Source organism: Corythoichthys intestinalis, chromosome 8 (assembly GCF_030265065.1).
Source record: "Corythoichthys intestinalis isolate RoL2023-P3 chromosome 8, ASM3026506v1, whole genome shotgun sequence".
In the NCBI taxonomy this organism is placed as follows: domain Eukaryota; kingdom Metazoa; phylum Chordata; class Actinopteri; order Syngnathiformes; family Syngnathidae; genus Corythoichthys; species Corythoichthys intestinalis.
Window position 1 is genome coordinate 31,243,444 of NC_080402.1, and position 19,911 is coordinate 31,263,354.

At 38.8% G+C, this 19,911-nt stretch overlaps 1 protein-coding gene across 1 annotated transcript in view; it reads right to left on the bottom strand.

Moving 5' to 3' along the window:
* Positions 1-1,420: 1,420 nt before the first annotated feature.
* The window catches only part of usp43a (ubiquitin specific peptidase 43a), a 165,073-nt gene continuing 146,582 nt past the window's right edge, over positions 1,421-19,911 (bottom strand). The window contains exons 15-16 of the mRNA XM_057843065.1: positions 15,832-15,993; positions 1,421-5,723 (exon numbers count right to left, since the gene is read on the bottom strand). Of these exons, the coding sequence (XP_057699048.1) occupies positions 4,681-5,723; positions 15,832-15,993 (1,205 nt within the window). The 3' untranslated portion in view covers positions 1,421-4,680. The remainder of the gene's footprint in view (positions 5,724-15,831; positions 15,994-19,911) is intronic.

Sequence of the window (19,911 nt, forward strand, 5' to 3'; positions counted from 1 at the left end):
AGTACGCCTTGTGTTTGGAGGGTTTGTTTTTGGGTTGGCTGGCTGTTTAGCAGAATAGCAATGACACTCACGGCAACAAACGGGAAGGGTGTGCGCTGCCGCACCAAGCCACTTCGGCTGCATTTTGATACATGAAAAATAGCGAATACCGTACTAAGGTATGACGGAAAATTTTAGTGGTTTTGAAACCGCGACGTTTTCACACCACGGTAAACCGTGAAACCAGTAACCGGCACATGTCTATATACATCCATCTTGTGTCTTATCTTTCCATTCCAACAATAATTTACAGAAAAATATGGCATTTTTTATAGATGGTTTGAATTGCGATTAATTGCTTTTACTTACGATTAATTTTTAAGCTGTAATTAACTCGATTAAAAATTTTAATCGTTTGACAGCTCTAGTAAAATGCTGATCCAATTTTGTTTTCATTCTCTTTTGTGTTTTTTCATTGTAAGCAAAATAAATGAAGATATTACTACCAAAGTATTTGTAATTGCAATCATTTTCTAGGAGAAATTGAGCATTTTCTGACAAAATTGAAGGGGTGCCAATACTTTTGGCCAGCACTGTATTATTTGACAATGCAAATATTGCAAATATTCAAGATGCTAATTGCTAATCTAGGGTCGTGAGTTTCGAAACAGTCTTCTCACCACTTTCTGGGTTTGCTTCGTGTGAATGCGAATGACTAATGAGGACCTCAATGCACTGTATTGTTTGACAATGCAAATATTGCAAATATTCAAGATGCTAATTCCTAATCCGGGGTCGTGAGTTTCGAAACAGTCTTCTCACCACTTTCTGGGTTTGCTTTGTGTGAATGCGAATGACTAATGAGAACCTCAACTCTCACAAAATATATGCTGTTTAGAGTCAGATCTCTGGATTCAATAGATACGTACCAAGGGTCAAAGAACTCTTCACTGGATACAAAAGTGATTTGTATCAACTGATCCACCCTTGGGTTGTTCTAGTTAACAATCCCGCTAATGACATACACCTTATCGGCATGTAAAAACCACATATAAAATGCACTGGACTATATGCTGCAGGGTTCAAAGCGGAGGGAATATGTAGGGCCTTTTAGTCCGAAATTTACAGTATACGCACCCACACACCTGTACATACCGTATATATTATACGTATGCATTTATAAAGTTATATATGTAACTTGGTGTGATCTGTCGAAGTGAAGAACACTTTTTAATTTATTTTAAAAGCCTCTCACAAATGATATTCCCACAATTAATTCCACACATACTGCATATCATTTGGACTGGAATATAAAAATGATTGTGATACAGAAAAAAATGCTTGCAAAAAAACAAAAACAGATTTTATGCAAGTGCAGTGTAGTACATTTTTGAGAATTTTGGGCTGTCAGTGACAGTTTTGCTTCTTCTTTTACTTACTCAAAAAAAAAAAACATTAAAAAAAAAAAACAGTCTGACGGCCTAATTGCAATGTAGAAAGACGCTTCTGTCAAAGAAGGCCTTTCAATGGTGGATGAAAAATGAATACCAGCACCAGCACTAAGATAAGCTCTAATTAAATATGTTCAATAAATGTCACTGAAGGAGTGAATTGTGAAAGTGAAATAATGTCCTTGTCAAAGTAAAACATTTTTCCCCTTTGACTGTATTACTCTTTGACTGACTGTATTATTACGTTTATTGGTACTGTATTTACTTTTCTAAAGTCAAACACACATACTTGGTCTACTGTGTGCTACTGGGCCATACATATACAGTAAATAGATAAATCAAACCTTCTGCTGAAGAATGGTTGAGAATTGTTGTACTTTTATGATTCATAGGTGTAACTAATTCACTGCAGACCCTTTGCGTTATTTGATATGATTGTGTCAAGCTTTGATATTTCAGGCAAAAATACAACAGGGACAAGTAGAAGCCAAAGCAATTGATGTCATTCACGCTACACTGTATTATGTTGGTTGATTTGAACAAATGTAATGAAAAAAAAAATGCTTATATCGCAAAGCAAATCCTCTCGCTATTTTGAGAAATAATGATCATGGCAACCTTCGCTTCTGTGACATTAAGGAACATTGACTGTTTGTGTACAGACAGTTGAGTGACATCCCAACCATTAAATTAAGAAGGCAAATGTCAGGTTTTCCGCCTCGCTCAGAAAATGTGCCTCTGAGCTAGCTGTTCTGTGTATTTATGTGTGGTCATGATAACGTTTGTCAAACCCATCATTGGCACAGACTTATACGCAAAGCAGCATGAAGTCAAAGACTCTGCCGACCCCAAACAAAACAAGATGTGAAGTGTAAAGAACAAGATGGAAAAGATTTCTTTGAAATATCACTCCAGATTAAAATCAGGGGGAGGAGGATTATATAAAATGTCTCTTTTAATAATAGTACGCCTTTAAAATCAGTATCTAAGATTGGCACATTTCTTTTTCCATTATTTCCTATGGTTAAAATCATTTTCAAAACGGAACAAATTCTCCCAGAATAATTTTTTTTTTACTTTGGAGTAGTGCTGCAACAATTAATCGATTAACTCCAGTAATTCGATTAGAAAAATGATTCAAATTAAATGTTGCTGTTCCGAGTATTCTTTCAATTAAAGTGGCTTTGTAATGGTTTGTTTTGAAAGTGTTTGCATTTAGTTATATTGATTTGGGTGCATGCGCTGCCCTCTAGTGGCGAGAGTGAAGATGACATAAGTTATTTCCCATGGCTTAGTCCAGCTGCTCCCTGTTAAGACCAACATAAGCTAAATTTTTGTTTGAGCTAATGCTTTTTTAAAGCATTCATATTTTAGTTTATTGGTATATTTAGCCGTTTTTTGAGGGAATATGAGTTTGAACCATTTGTTGAGAGCAACCTTTGCATTTTATAGTAGTGTTTTTCAACCTTTTTTGAGTCACGGCATGTTTTTACATTGGAAAAAATCTTGCGGCACATCACAAAAAAAAAGTTCCAAAATTACATTATATAATATTTAATCATAAAATTCGTTCATTCATTTTCGGAGAAGCATATCCTCACGTGGGTGGCGGGGTACACCCTGAATCGTTGCCAGCCAATTGCAGGGCACAAGGAGACTAACAACAAATAATTATAAAATAACATCTTAATATTTATACTTACCCAGTGTGTGAGCCTGTTTAGATGAACACAAAGCTGATGTTCTGGTTGAAATCTTCTTTAACAGCTCTCTCTCTGTTTTTACTTTTTATAGCAGTTAGGCTTGAAAAGGTCAGAATTATCAGACAGGGAGACTTTTGCAATGTCCTTAACTGACCATGGCCAAGTATCTCGCCGACACTGGCTTTGCAGGCAGGTAGTATTAATGTCTATGCCATAGTGTGGGACTTGGCAACAAGCTAACTAGCTTTGAGGGCTTTCTCATTTAACTTTGTAGTTTTTCTTAAAAAAAAAAAAAAAAAGTTGCCCGTTTCGCTGTTTTCACAAAGGTGAACAAAATAGTGCATAATTTGAAGTGACGGGTGTTTCGTTTGGAGATTACGTTTAAGCTTACTTGGCACCATGGCACTGTCGGATAGCTGCTCGTGTCGCGTTCAAGAACTGCTCGGATTTCTAGCCATCGGCCTCTGCCACCTTGCTGTCCTCAACAATGTGTTGGAATAAAACGGGGAGGATTGGCGGTCATCACCTATTGGTAAAATGGAAAGGACACTTTCGTGTATATCGACACTTCACGAGTCTAATCAAATGATGTACAGTAGACATGCCGGGGTCCACATTGTCGCGGACAGCAAGGCAGCTGATGGCGAGAAATCTGAGGAGTTCTTGAATGCGACACAAGCAATACCTAGCTCATCTACACACGACCGCAACCTTCTACCTACTCCTTCCTTCCTACTGCAACTCCGCCCAACGACGTATAAAAATGCGATATTGGATAATTTCTCGCGGCACACCTGACGATCTATCACGGCACATTAGTGTGCCGCAGTACACCAGTTGAAAAACACTGTTTTATAGCATTTGAGCTAGCGGACTTTTGCAATGTAAGTTAGCCAATTGTTATTTGGTTCTACTCAGATCCTCATTTATTATTTATTATTTAATACCATTTGAGGCTCATCTCAGGTATTTTTATTTTCTATGTCACCTATCCGATTACTCGATAATTTGAACTAACTAGTTCATCGATTAATCGACTACTAAAATAATCGATAGTTGCAGCCCTACTTTGGAGAATACTGAAGACACCATAATCGATTAAGTTGAGAATGCAGTGTGTACCTCACAAAGTCATGAATGCTTGAGATAGCGTTTGATGAATAAACAAGTTAAATACATGAGGTCAGCAGCATTAAAGCTATTTTACATTCTCTTCATTCCAACACAATCAGTGATTGTTAGCTAACTACACAAGTGAAAAATAAAGAATAAGTTGATTAAAATAAGACACGGATGTGCTAGGTAGGTGCATGTGTTATCAGTGTGTGTGCTTCCAGTGCTAAATAGACCGAATACAATGTCTAAACTGCATAGTAGTTGCTCAGGCACTTGCTTCAAATCTCAGTTGTTCAGAGAGGTCACAATGTCTTTTTACTCGATGTAGTCAAGAGCAGAAGCTTTGTGCATTCTTCTGAATTCATTCCATCTGATAATTGTGCTCTATTGCTTTGACTTGAATGAACAGATGTCCTTTAAGGCGCCCACATTTAGAAGCTGGACTCTTGAACTTTCTTTTTTCGTCCCAGAGAGGCAGTGCCGTAACGAGGCCTCGGAAGGCTGGCGTAGGACAACTTGTCCATGCTGGCGCCGCGGATCTGGGCCGAGGGTGCAGATGTGCCGTTGCGATGCAGCGACGCCGTTCTGCGGGCGCCCTGCTCCGTCCTTGCAGGGAGGCTGGACGAGCTCTGTGAGCGCTTGATGTCGGTGGAGCTCTGTCTAGCTTTTCCGTTTGCGAGTTCTTCGCTATGAGAATTCCTCAGCTCGCCTCCGGCCGCTCCATTAGACAACGACACCCTGGACGGAGTCCTTCTCCCCCCGTCTAGTACTGTACCTTCCTTTGACTTTCTGGAGTCCTTGTCCCTCTTCAGGAAGTTCCCTTTAAGGAATGAAAGCAGTCCCTCATGGTTCTTGCCCTTCGCAGCCCCTTCGTTTGCAACACAGCGTTCCTGTTCAGTTCGATCATCTTTCTGTCGTCTGAGAGTTCCACCAAGAATGCTGGAGCTGGTTTGAACTCCAGAAGTTGGCCTTGTGTCCTGTTGGGTTTTAGAAGAGCTCTGTCTTTTGGAGTCTTTTCTCTTGGCAAGACTGTTACTACTGCCTTCCTCACTCGGCGGGCTCTCTTTGTTGCGCCTCAAGCTGGATGTTTGATGTAAAGGCCTCCGCTGGCCCTCTGGCAACTGTCTGGATTCATCTCCTACTTTCGCTACGCAACTGATCCTGCCTGCACTAGAGGATCTGACTGTTCGGCTGCTACTGGTTTGCTTGGAGTTTCGAGATTCATTCATTAAGGACTCTATCGGATCCTTGGTACAGCGAGGTCGTCGGCCAGACTCCAAATACTCGACCAGTTCCACAGGGGCGGGATCTTGAACATCGGGAAGTGCTGGCTCAGGTTTTCGTCGGTCTCTGGACCCAAGCGACCAACGCAGGGGTAGCACCTTGTTTAGGGTATCCTTGGTCTTGTTGGGTGCCCTCATGCTCACGCTCCGCCCCTGCAGTCCCCTCACAAAAGGTCTGCTCTCAAATCCCCCTTAACAGTGACAACAGAGAAGACAGTACTTTAGAATGGGTTCTAATTCAAGACCTTACTGAAATACAAAGATCAGTACCAATGATTTTTTTAATTGAATTGAACGCCATTGGGTCAAATTTAGCAACAAACAATAAACATAAAGCTACAGTTCAATGTGGGAGCGACTGTTTATTTGGCTAAGATCAGATTGAAGGGCATGATGCCTAAATCGGACTTTTAGTTATTACCATGTTTTTGTATAATTGCTCAGATTGCAAAAACATGCCACGCGTAGGTTAATTCAATGCATCTGTGATGTGACAAGGATGCACTTTGCAGCTTGTTGTTCACAGAACTAAAATATGCTCTATTTGGGAGGTCTCCATCGTCATGCTTTTGTGGCAATTTCGAGGATTCTTTAGCTGCTGGAGCTATACTAGAGTATTTTCTTAACCTGATAGCTTCACATTAGAGCTGTCCCAACTAGTCGACGTTGTCGACATCATCGATGACGTAAATGCGTTGACGGTATGTTTTGCCCGTCGACGGCTAATGACGGGTTTAAAAAAAAAAATTAGGGCTGTCAAAATTATCGCGTTAACGGGCGGTAATTAATTTTTAAAAATTAATCACGTTAAAATATTTGACGCAATTAACGCACATGCCCCGCTCAAACAGATTAAAATGACAGCACAGTGCAAATGTCCACTTGTTACTTGTGTTTCTTTGGAGTTTTGTCGCCCTCTGCTGGTGCTTGGGTGCGACTGATTTTATGGGCTTCAGCACCCATGAGCATTGCGTAATTATTTACATCAACAATGGCGGGCTACTAGTTTATTTTTTGATTGAAAATTTTACAAATTTTATTAAAACGAAAACATTAAGAGGGGTTTTAATACAACATTTCTATAACTTGTACGAACATTTATCTTTTAAGAACTACAAGTCTTTCTATCCATGGATCGCTTTAATGAATTTTTATGAATCCAAAAGGCATGTGTTTATGGATAAATGATGGAATATTAGCATTTCCCCAGGTGTTGTCATACCCTTTAAGAGAATGTTAATAATGTTAATGCCATCTTGTTGATTTATTGTTATAATAAACAAATACAGTACTTATGTACTGTATGTTGAATGTATATATCCATCTTGTGTCTTATCTTTCCATTCCAACAATAATTCACAGAAAAATATGGCATATTTTATAGATGGTTCGAATTGCAATTAATTACAATTAATTAATTTTTATGCTGTAATTAACTCCATTAAAAATTTTAATCGTTTGACAGCCCTAAAAAAAATACATGCAGGTAAAGTTTAGAATGGCGAGCGCTCGCGATGCAAGCGATGAAAGCGGCATAAAGCCAAAAAAGCTTACCAGAATGGCCAGAGCCTGGAATTATTTCAAGGAAAATATGGTGGGTGCCACTGTGTGTACTCTTTGCTAAGCTGAGCTCGCATACCATGGTAGCACGTCGGCTATGAACGAACACTTGAAGCACCGTCACCCAGGTGTGATTTTGGAAGACAACAGGAAACAACAAGCTAGCGGATTGTAAGTCCATACAACTTTCTAACGATTTTTTAAAATGAAGTTGCCGTGATGTGCGTCGTATCAATGTGCATCATTAAGTTTTTTCCCCACATGTTTTTAATCTACTCTGCTGCTGCTCCCGAAAGCTGTAGATCTCGACATCTCTTTGCGCAGCATGCAGATTGTATTTATTAGGATCATGGAAGCGCCCACTTTATATATATATATATGTATACTAGTAAGTATATATATTTATATATATCCTGTATATATACATAATATAATAAAAATATATATGGAAACACAGCACTGGCCTGCTTACTATAATCCATGACTGCACTAATGTTAGTTACTTTATATTATAAAGTATTATTGTGTATATACATATAGTAGTATAGTATACAGTTAATACTATTTAATTTTTGTTACTATGATTATGTGTGCCTTTCATTCAAAATAATTGTGGTAATATTTCAGTGTGCCCTCTGCTTTACCTATTTTCAGGTTAAAACAAACGTAAGTTGAAAAGTTTCCCCCCTCCCCTCAAAATGCGGAATGCACACCAAAAAGAGCATCTGAACTCACACAAAGTATTCAGAAAATGATTGTCCGGGACATGAGGCCCATTGCAATTCATTTTAAAATTTAGAACAATATAGACATACCACAAAAAGAGTAAGAATTGTTTTGACTCCTGTTAAAAAGGTGAAGTGTTTTTCCGTTTACATTTTTTTTGCACTAGTTAATGCCAGCAGCATTTCACCTAATTGTTTGTGATTTATTATTGATATTGATGTTAGTTATTAATATGTTAATAAAGAATTTAGGTGTTCCAAAATGTTTTTATGAATTAATAAGCTTCAACAAAAATTTCCTTATTTAATTAGTAAAAAAAAAAAAAAAAAAAAAAAATATATATATATATATATATATATATATATATATATGTATATATTAGATTAGTCGACCAATCGTAAAAATAGTCGGCTGACTAATCGGGAGGAAATTACCGTAATTTCCGGACTAAAGCCGCTACTTTTTCCCCCTCATTTTGAATCCTGTGGCGTATGCAATGATTCGGTCAATTTATTAATTTTTCTAACGACCGCCAGGAGCGGTTGAGCATAAAATGTAACCATAAAACACGTGGAATATATGTGTCGAGGAAGACGCTAGTTTGCACTCTTACCCGTATTTTAACTTTGTGCTTTGTGCACGAATATAAGTAGCAGACCCTCATCTTTGTGCATTAGTAAAATTAGCAGACCCGCATCATGGAAAATGCTAGAAGAAATGGATATCATGTGCCGAGATGAATTGAAGGCTTGGATGAGAGATGGTTTACCAAAACTGGCCGCACGCGAAGAGCAACTTTTGCACAAGTCTGACTTCGTGGAGCAGTGTAAAAAAAATCCACTATCACCAATCGGTTTCGAAAAGACGGTCTGCTGCGTGACGAAGAGGACGACACTCAAGAGTGAGCTTGAGGAGTCAGCTAAGTGCTGTTTTGCTGGCGCTCTTTGGAAAGAAAAGTTAAGGTATTGTAACGTTGACAAAGAGTCACCCGCTTAGTTAGGTTGCAATTCTTTATTTTGGAAACTCGTGGAACAACACACAACTGCTGTCTGCAGCAGCCGACGTGCACACTCCCCCACAACAACAGGAAGGCACGTCTCTCGCTCTTCCGCACCTCCCTTACGTAAGTCACGTGCTATATTTATAACCCGATTCGTTAAAGTATGTTATTAAAACCCAGAAAGCTGTGTGTATTTCTTCATAAATATCTCATGTTACTATGTGGGCACACGCGGCTTATAAACAGGAGAGGCTTATGTATGTACAAAATGGTTTTTCCTTTAAAAATGTACTGGGTGAGGCTTGTAATCAGGGGCGCTCAATAGTCCGGAAATTACGGTAGTCGTTTGGGACAGCCCTACTTCACATGTTTATTCAAACGGGTGTAGGTGCACTATCCGTTTGGGGAGCACAATCTGCTCGGGGGGCCTGCTCATGTAGCATTCGGGGAATGTGGAAAGTTGGACATTTCCAACCTCCGACGAGGAAATATATCATTGGAACACCATTCGAACTGGGAGATCCTACTCAGGGAAAAAAGTAACACTTCACGAGTTGCTTTAATCTGACGTCACCCGATAAAATGTTGATCAAAACAATGTATTGATGACACAATAATGAAGTTAAGTTTGAAGCGCTATGGATTTTTTTCTCATGCAGTAAATTAGCTTAATGGATTGATATTTTTTCATATTGGCTTTCAGCAAGGATGTAACTAAAGAAGGCAGTTACAGTGTGTGCAATTTATCTCGTCATTTTTCCTCCACTTTTCAATCGCTTATGAAAAGGCAGGTTTGCTGGAGGTCAAAATATCTTTAAATGGCCAAAATAAACAAACAACTAAATGTCACTATCAACCATCTTTTTTGTTTACACTCGCTTGAAACACTCTGAGTTCGCAACAGGGGCCATCTGAGTGGGATACGTGTGACTTCCCACCTTCCTCAGATGCAGCAAAAGTGTTCGGGTTGGTTTTTCTATTGTGTCAATAATGGACGATTTATATGAAGAAAATGTTAATTATTTAAATACAGAAAGGAACATACAACATCAGTACTGATGTCAAAAGCAAGCAGGCAAAAAAACAAACATTAAATAACAAACCATAAAACATTAAAAGGGTTGAGTCTGATGCAGGATTAAAAGCCAGGGAATAAAACTGATTTTTTTAAAAACTAGTTGTAGAGATGGACAGTGATGGGCCCTAATATTTAATGTCTGAGTGGCAGGTGTGCGCACAGGTTTGCTTTTTTTTTTTTTTTTTTTTTAAACTTTCCCATTTAATTGCAGAGTTGGGTAGAGTAAACAAAAAGTTTACTCAAGTAAAAGTAGTACTCCAAAAAATGTAGTCAAGTACAAGTAAAAAAGTATTTGGTGAAAAGAATACTCTGGTAGTTTGTAACAGCTTATATTTTTATATTTTGGATTATTTTTTAAAACAATTGTATTTATTTTTCTGTTATCTACGGAATTTTCGGACTATAAGTTGCAGTTTTTTTCATAGTTTGGCTGGGAGTGCGACTTATACTCTGGAGCGACTTACGTGTGAAATTATTAACACATTATTATTTCATTTCGCATGTCATTTAGGTGTTTTGGAGTGACACTGATGGTTTGGTAAACTTGTTATCATGTTTTTTATGCTATAGTTATCTGAAAGACTCTTAATAGCTATGTTACTTTAACATACCGGCAACGTTTGCATTTCGTTGTTCATGCATCTTATAACATTATCATACTGTACACTTATTCAGCAGGTTGTTCTCTATTGTATTTCTATTTTAAATTGCCTTTCAAGATAAGATATCTGTTCTATGTGTTGGATTTTATCAAGTAAATTTCCCCCCAAAATGCCACTTACTCCGGTGTGACCTATGTTTTTTTATTCCTCTTCATTGCGCATTTTTGGCCTGGTGCGACTTATACTCAGGTGCGACTTATAGTCTGAAAAATACGGTATATGAACTGTTGTTATAATGATACTGTGCAAGAAACCCATTACATAACCACATTAAGCCAAAGAAATGCAAAAAAAAAAAAAAAATCATTGAATTCCGACGAGAGAAAAAAAATTAAATAAATGAAGCAATATTCTTCCAAAGACCATGAGTGCCCTCTGGTGGAGAAAATAGTTCCTAGTTTCAATAGTGAAGATGTCCTTCATAATTGCTATTTTGAAATTAAAAGGATCTTATCTCCGGTTTTGGTGGTCAATCGGTGCCAAATAAAAACTGTGAGAGAGGAGGAAATCCGCGCTTTCGAGTCATGTTGAGGGCAGCGCTCTATACCAAATACTCCATTTTTTTACGGTGCTATAAAGACACCACATGATTGAACAGGCAGGCGTGAGGATAGAACGGCAAAGCTTGCGCCTGATTGGTATAATGGAGTCATGTGAATAATGTTGTCACGTCTCATTTGTGAAATCGGTAGAGCTAATCTTAGCATCGCTGGCTAAAAAAAATAATAAATCTAATATGTAGAATAAAGAGTAAAAATGTAACGACTCTTGTGTAGCCCAAAGTAGCCAAGTAAGAGCAAATCTACTCAAGTAAAAGTAAAAAAGTATAGCTGAGTAAAACTAATCTTAAAAGTACATTTTTCTCAAAAAGTTACTCAAGTAAATGTAACAGAGTACATGTAATGCATTCCTACCCACCTCTGTTTAATTGTTAATAATCATCTCTGTGTGTTATATCACCAATCGCTTTACATACATATTTTAAATCCGGCATTTTAAGCGACGCATTACTACGACTCTCAAGAACAACTGTCACACTTTTAAACAGGCATTTTACAGGACAGTACAGTTCTGGGCATGCATTTTGACTTTTTAGCCAACCATATCGCAAGAATAACCGAACGTCACCAGCAAGCGCAGCTGCCCCGAGCAGATTGTGCCACCCGAGCGGATAGTGCAACTAGAATGGAAGAAAAAGTGTTTTTCGAATTTGATCTGCAGTGTGAACATAGGCCTTAGTCCGTATGCAGATTTGTGTTGTCCCAAGTTGATACTCAGAATTGGTATCAGCGCCCAATATGGCTATTTTTGGATTTGGTCACAAGATCAGATCAGATCAGATCAGATCAGATCCATTATTCACATTTATTTGGATGCTGTAACTCAAACTACTAGATAAATACAGTGGGGCAAATAAGTATTTAGTCAACCACTAATTGTGCAAATTCTCCCCCTTGAAAATATTAGAGGCCTGTAATTGTCAACATGGGTAAACCTCAACCATGAGAGACAGATTGTGAAACCCCCCCCAGAAAATCACATTGTTTCATTTTTGAATAATTTATTTGCAAATCATGGTGGAAAATAAGTATTTGGTCAGTACCAAAAGTTCATTAAAGTACTTTGTTATGTGCCCTTTGTTGGCAATAACGGAGGCCAAACGTTTTCTGTAACTCTTCACAAGCTTTTCACACACTGTTGCTGGTATTTTGGCCCATTCCTCCATGCAGATCTCCTCTAGAGCAGTGATGTTTTGGGGCTGTCATTGGGCAACACGGACTTTCAACTCCCTCCACAAATTTTCTATGGGGTTGAAATCTGGAGACTGGCTAGGCCACTCCAGGACCTTCAAATGCTTCTTACGAAGCCACTCCTTTGTTGCCCTGGATGTGTGTTTAGAATCATTGTCATGCTGAAAGACCCAGCCACGTCTCATCTTCAATGCCCTTGCTGACGGAAGGAGATTTTCACTCAAAATCTATCGATACATGGCCCCATTCATTCTTTCCTTTACACAGATCAGTCGTCCTGGTCCCTTTGAAGAAAACCAGCCCCAAAGCATGATGTTTCCACCCCCATGCTTCACAGTGGGTATGGTGTTCTTCGGATGCAATTCAGTATTCTTTCTCCTCCAAACACGAGAACCTGTGTTTCTACCAAAAAGTTGTATTTTAATTTCATCTGACCATTACACATTCTCCCAGTCCTCTTCCGGATCATCCAAATGCTCTCTAGCGAACCGCAGACGGGCCTGGATGTGTACTGGCTTCAGCAGGGGGACACGTCTGGCAGGGCAGGATTTAAGTCCCTGGCGGTGCATTGTGTTACTGATAGTGGCCTTTGTTACTGTGGTCCCAGCTCTTTGTAGGTCATTCACTAGGTCCCCCCGTGTGGTTCTGGGATTTTTGCTCACCGTTCTTGTTATCATTTTGACGCCACGGGGTGAGATCTTGCATGGAGCCCCAGATCGAGAGAGATTATCAGTGGTCTTGTATGTCTTCCATTTTCTAATAATTGCTCCTACAGTTGATTTCTTTACACCAAGCGTTTTACCTATTGCAGATTCAGTCTTCCCAGCCTGGTGCAGGTCTACAATTTTGTCTCTGGTGTCCTTCGACAGCTCTTTCGTCTAGGCCATAGTGGAGTTTAGAGTGTGACTGACTGAGGTATTGGACAGGTGTCTTTTATACCGATAATGAGTTAAAACAGGTGCCATTAATACAGGTAACGAGTGGAGCCTCGTTAGACCTCGTTAGAAGAAGTTTGACAGCCAGAAGTCTTGCTTGTTTTTAGGTGACCGAATACTTATTTTCGACTCTAATTTGGAAATAAATTCTTTAAAAATCAAACAATGTGATTTTCTGTTTTTTTTTCCACATTCTGTCTCTCATGGTTGAGGTTTACCCATGTTGACAATTACAGGCCTCTCTAATCTTTTCAAGTAGGAGAATTTGCACAATTGGTGGTTGACTAAATACCTTTTTGCCCCACTGTATTGCTCTATCAAACACAAAAGTTGTTTTGGCTTAAAATACAGCAGTTTATTTTAAAGAGAAGTGCAAGAGCAGAAACTACTTTTCCGCTATATATACAGTATATTTTTCATTTCTTTCATAAAACTGAAAAGTGTTTACTTATGACTTTTTGAGGATGACCAATTTGGGATTTACAGGACTGTCTCAGATAATTAGAATATTGTGATAAAGTTCTTTACTTTCTGTAATGCAATTAAAAAAACAAAAATGTCATACATTCTGGATTCATTACACATCAACTGAACTATTTCAAGCCTTTTATTATTTTAATATTGCTGAATTTGGCTTACAGCTTAAGAAAACTAAAAAATCCTATCTCAAAATATTAGAATATCATGAAAAAGTATACAAGTAGGCTATTCAACTAATCACCTGAATCATCTAATTAACTCGAAACACCTGCGAGGGTTTCCTGAGCCTTAAAAACACTCAGCTTGGTTCAGTAAACTAAATCACAAGTATAGGGAAGACTGCTGATCTGACTGCTGTCCAGAGGACCATCATTGATACCCTCCATCAGGAGGGTAAGACACAAAAAGAAATTTCTCAAAGAGCAGGCTGTTCACAGAGTGCAGTTTCAAAGCATATCCACAAAAAGTCTGTTGGAAGGGAAAAATGTGGCCGGAAACGCTGCACAACCAAGAGAGATGACCGCAGCCTTAACAAAATTGTGAAGAAGAGCCGCTTCCAGAATTTGGGGGAGCTTCAAAGACAGTGGGCTGAAGCTGGAGTCCAGGTATCAAAAGCCACAGTTCACAGACGTGTCCGGGAAATGGGCTACAATAGCCGTATTCCCATGGTCAAGCCACTTCTGAACTCAAGACAACGGAAGAAGCGTCTGACTTGGGCTATGGAGAAGAAGCACTGGACAGTTGCAGAGTGGTCCAAAGTCCTCTTTTCAGACGAAAGCAAGTTTTGCATTTCATTTGGAAGTCAAGGCGCCAGAGTCTGGAGAAAGGCTGGAGAGGAGCAAAATCCAAGTTGCTTGAAATCCAGTGTGAAGTTCCCACAGTCAGCAATGGTTTGGGGAGCCATGTCAGCTGCTGGTGTTGGTCCACTGTGTTTCATCGAGTCCAGAGTAAATGCAACTGTGTACCAAGAGATTTTAGAGCACTACATGCTTCCATCTGCTGAAAAGCTCTATGGAGATGAGGATTTCATTTTCCAGCATGATCTGGCACCTGCCCACAGTGCCAAAACCACCAGTAACTGGTGCACTGACCATGGCATCACTGTCCTTGATTGGCCTGCTAATTCCCCTGACCTGAACCCCATCGAGAATTTGTGGGGTATAGTTAAGAAGAAGATGAAAGACACCAGACCTACAAATGCAAATGAGCTGAAGGCCGCTATCGAAGCATCCTGGGCATCAATAACACCTCAGCAATGCCACAGGCTGATTGCCTCCATGCCACGCCGGATTGATGCAGTAATCCGTGCAAAAGGATTCCCAACCAAGTACTGAGTGCATCAATGGACATTTTCAAATGTTTGATTTAGTTTTGCTGTTATAAAATTATTTTTTTACTTGGTCTGAGGAAGTATTCTAATTTTTTGATATAGGATTTTTGAGGTTTCTTAAGCTGTAAGCCAAAATCAGCAATATTCAAATAATAAAAGGCTTGAAATAGTTCAGTTGATGTGTAATGAATCCAGAATGTATGACATTTTTGTTTTTTTAATTGCATTACAGAGAGTAAAGAACTTTATCACAATATTCTAATTTCCTGAGACAGTCCTGTATATAATCATTTCATGTATTTTTACAACCTGGCTGGCAAAGAAGGTTTGACACAGTACAGTTGATTTTACAAACCAAAATAATGGCATATAAGTTGCATTATCTTTTGTTTGTTTGTTTGTTTTTTTTGGTGTAAAAATATAGTTATCAACTCAGCATCTGATACGTATCGCCAAAGAATATCATGTATAAAAAAAAAAAAAAAAAAAAAAAAAAAAAAAAAAAAAAAAAATCGGATAGGAAGTTTTTTTAAAAAATCACTATTGGAACATGACTGAGAGAACCTCCTCCAATAATAAATCTGTGTCACTGGGGTACTGTAATTATATTTTTACTATGATGAATAACAACTTTAGAAAACAACACTAAACCCAACCCTCACAATTCTGGAGTTGCTACACACTTTATTAAGCCGAAACAGAGTCTCACTGGCAACAAGGACCAAGATGTCCCCACTCAATCTACAGCTCTACCGTATTGACACATGGCATTCTCACCTCCTTCCTCTTTAGGGACATTTTCCAAGAAAACAGGAGAGTCTGGGGAATCGGGAACAGAAGACGGGCAGGTGGTGGAGGAGCGTGACACCATGCTCCCTCTCTTACTATCTCCTGTCAGGCGGATTAACCAATGGTCGGACACTGAAGAACTTGTAGAACCTAAGGATACAAGGCATAGTGATGGGAAAGTATGAACAAATGCATTATGTAAAACACTTCTTAGAACATTCTGCACTTGGAATCATAGTTCAGGGAAGTGAGAATGTGCTTAAACCCCAACAACATCCTGTTCATGCAGGATAGTTCCTGCACATTCTTGTTATATTTCAACATTTCTCCACAGTAATTTGCAACAATAATTGATCATTGAATAATTTATGGCACAGTCACTCATGAGTGCATGGTAAAAAAAATTCTAAAATGAATATATATACCTGGGCATTTAAAAAAAAGAGAAAAATCACACATTTTATTTCAATTTTATTATTTATAAAAGATATACAAAACAAAGTAAAAGGGAATGCAAGCAGCAATTAATCCTTTGAGTGGGGTTGTTGACTTGTTAAATAGAGGTTGTGGTGTAATGTCAGAACACATAAATGAACCTTTATAGAAGGGAAGTTTTCCTTTCTAACTTTGACTAATTGAGTGATAAAAAGAGAGAGAATGAAAATTAAAGCATGGTGGTTGGTATCAGAAGGCAACTGAAATAGAGTAATTTCAAACACCTCAACCCTTGATGGCAAAAGCGTCACCAGATTGGTAGGATAACAGCTCAGGCGTAGTGTTTGATTGAGAGTCAGCCGCTTCTCTCACTTTCATTGCCACATTAACGTTTCTTTTCACACCTCAGCATTCGTGTGTATTTGACTTTTACTATCGATTTCAGATTCTTTATTTTCTTTCCTCTTATTTAACTGCTTATTGTTCTCAAAATAATGTTCATAATCTTTCCCGTTTAATTTTCATCTGCCCAAAGACTTCAATTACGGTGAACTTTTAGTATAATTGACCTACATGTGAAAGACCCTAAAGAGGAAATTTAGGGATTTCTTAAAAGTACGAAAAGGTGAAAATAATGCTCATACACAGAAAATGACACACTCCTCGGCGCTGACATTCTGTAACGCAGGGTTGTCCAAACTTTTTGCAAAGGGGGCCAGATTTGGTGTGGTAAAAATGTGGGGGTTGACCTTGGGTGACGGTCTTTACGTAAAACAATATACAGTATTTAAGCAAATTTTAGTAAGCCATTCCGTGTGTTACATTTGCTTTATTATAATTTTTTAAATTAATAATTTCAACAATCTCACAACTAGCCTTTGCGGCGTTCTCTTACGACTCTCGGGGTCTTGTGAAATACTGCTGCTGTAAAATTAAACTAGCTTCAAGTTGCTTCAATTTCCCGCCACGAATATTCCCTGTAATCTTGTCAGCGTGTCTTGTTTGGTAATGTCGCCTCACATTGAACTCTTTAAAAATACAGCGACTCTCTCTTTGCAAATGAGGCAGACACCGTTGTTGCGTATTTTAGTGAAGAAATAGTCCAATTTCCACCTATCCTTGAAGCGTCGGCCGTCACAGTCAACTTACTTTTTTTTGTTGATTGTCGCCAAATTGGAAGAGTCACACGGAATAATGTTGCTTAGAGTGCTGCTGCCTTTTAGTGGGTAAATGAGGAGCACCATTTAGTGTGTAAGCTACTGCATATGCTGGTAGCAGTACTGCTGACCAATTTATTAAGTCTGTGTGCGGGCCAGACGTTATTGATTTTATGATATAGGCCGGGCCGCATTTGGCCACTGGGCCGGACTTTGGACATGTCTGCTCTAACGAATGTGGCGTCAAAATCAGTTATCATTTGTTCATTCCATATCTGTCTTAGAATCCCAAATTGGAAAACATATAACTACTTGTTATTTCATGTTTCGTTTTCAAATAAAAAATATTGGTGTATCATTCGTTCATTCCTGGCTGTTTTGGAATCCAAAATCGGAAAACGGTGAACGACTTGTTATATAGAACAGAACAGAACAGAATAGAATAGAATAGAATAGAATAGAATAGAATAGAATAGAATAGAATAGAATAGAATAGAATAGAATAGAATAGAATAGAATAGAATATCCATTTATTGTCATTATACAGTTATACAATGACATTGTGGAGCATCTCCCTTTACGGTGCGGGACAAGTAAAAATATCAAAAGTGACTTGCAAGTATAAAAGTATAAAATCTAAATAGATATAAAATGTGCATGAGGTAGTCCTATGTTCAGGCAGTGCAAATAATCAAAGTGAAGTAACAGAAATTGACAGTGACTACATTGGAGTAATGCTCGTAAATAGTACTGCACACAGAATATGTGTGAATAGAAGTGAAGTAGCAGCAGTTGACATTGCAGGCATTGAATATTGTATATCAACTCATTCACTCCCAGCCATTTTCACCGGAGCAAAGCCCTTTGCTCCCGGCCGTTTTACTGGATTTTGACTGATTTTGCAGGGCTTCCAGAAAATTCTGTTCTATTGCTATATAAACATGGAAACACGCCAAAAGAAAGATTAGACTCTCTTCTTTCAGCATAAAAAAAGTGAGTTCATATCTTTTTCCATTTTTTAGAAATCAGCATTAGAAAATAGCTTAGTTTGAGCAATTTTCCAATTTCTGATGAAGAAACGTAGAAATTGAGCTTTTTGTGAAAGCATACATTTCAAACATAACTGACTTATACACAGCTATTTTTTGCTTTAGTTACATCAGAAACATCTGAATAATGTTTTCCTTTTACAAATAAGGTAAACAACAAGACAAAGTAAAAATTTATTTCCACATAACTAAACAATTGAACTGTTGAACTATTTGCGCACATAACAACGGGGAAGGCTCTCGGCTGCTCCCATGGCTTATCTGATGAGTCCGGATCATAATCGGTCTCACTTTTTTCATCATCTTCATCGTTGGTTTTAACCTCGGGCTAAGGAGTAACGCAACTTGAGCTCCGCAGAACGCGTGTGGAACCTGACGCTGTTGTGGACGTCACCGTCTGTCTCATCAAGATAGATTTTTTTGAATCCTTCTTTGACGATGGTTTCGTTTTCTTTTCAAAACACCCCTCCAGTGTCGTTTGCCATTTTTTCCCCCGATCGTTTTCCACATTTTTCTCAAATTCTCACGCGTCTTCACAAGATCCCTCTAACTTCTGTTTTCTGACTATTTTTCTTCACTTCCTTTCTTGGCCCGAGATGAGTTCTTCTTACCAAATGCGCTACTGACCTGCAGTGGCCAGTTTTATTGCTTTAAAATGGGTTTTGAGCTTTGTGCGTTATATTTTAGATAGATCGGAAACTATGGCTGCCTCTTGTCAAAAAAAAAAATAAAAAATAAAAATTAAAAGCAAAAGACGTATAAATACATTTTTGGGACACTGAAGCAATTAAAAATAGAACATAAGTATACGTTTTTTGGGAGCAAATGAGTTAATATTGCATGTAAATAGTATTGCATATAGAATATTGGATGTAAATGAATATTGGACATTGGGTGATATGGTGTTACATATGGCAGTTCAGGGTGGAGAAACTTCCTCAGTCCGTTTGTTCTTGCTTTTAAACACCTAAAGCGTCTCTCAGAGGGGGGCAGTTCCAACAGCTGGAAACCAGGATGTGAGCTGTCTTTGAGGATGTTTAGAGCTCTGCTGAGGCACCGGGTGGAGTAGATGTCCATCAGGGAGGGGAGAGGACAGCCAATGATCCTCTGCGCTGCCTTGACTGTCCTCTGAAGCCTCTCCCTGTTTGCGGCAGCGCAGCTCCCGTACCAGGTGGAAATGCAGTATGTTAGCAGGCTCTCAATGGATGACTGGCAGAAGGCCAGCAGCAGCTTCCTATCTAGCTTGTTCTTCCTGAGGACTCGCAGGGAAGTTCAGGCGCTGCTGAGCCTTCGTTATAATAGCTGTTATGTTTGCTGTCCATGAGAGGTCATCTGAGATCTGGACTCCCAGGAACCTGAAGGTGTGGACCCTCTCACACACTCGTTGTGTAAAGGGGCGGCGGGTTGGTACTGTTCCTCCTGAGGTC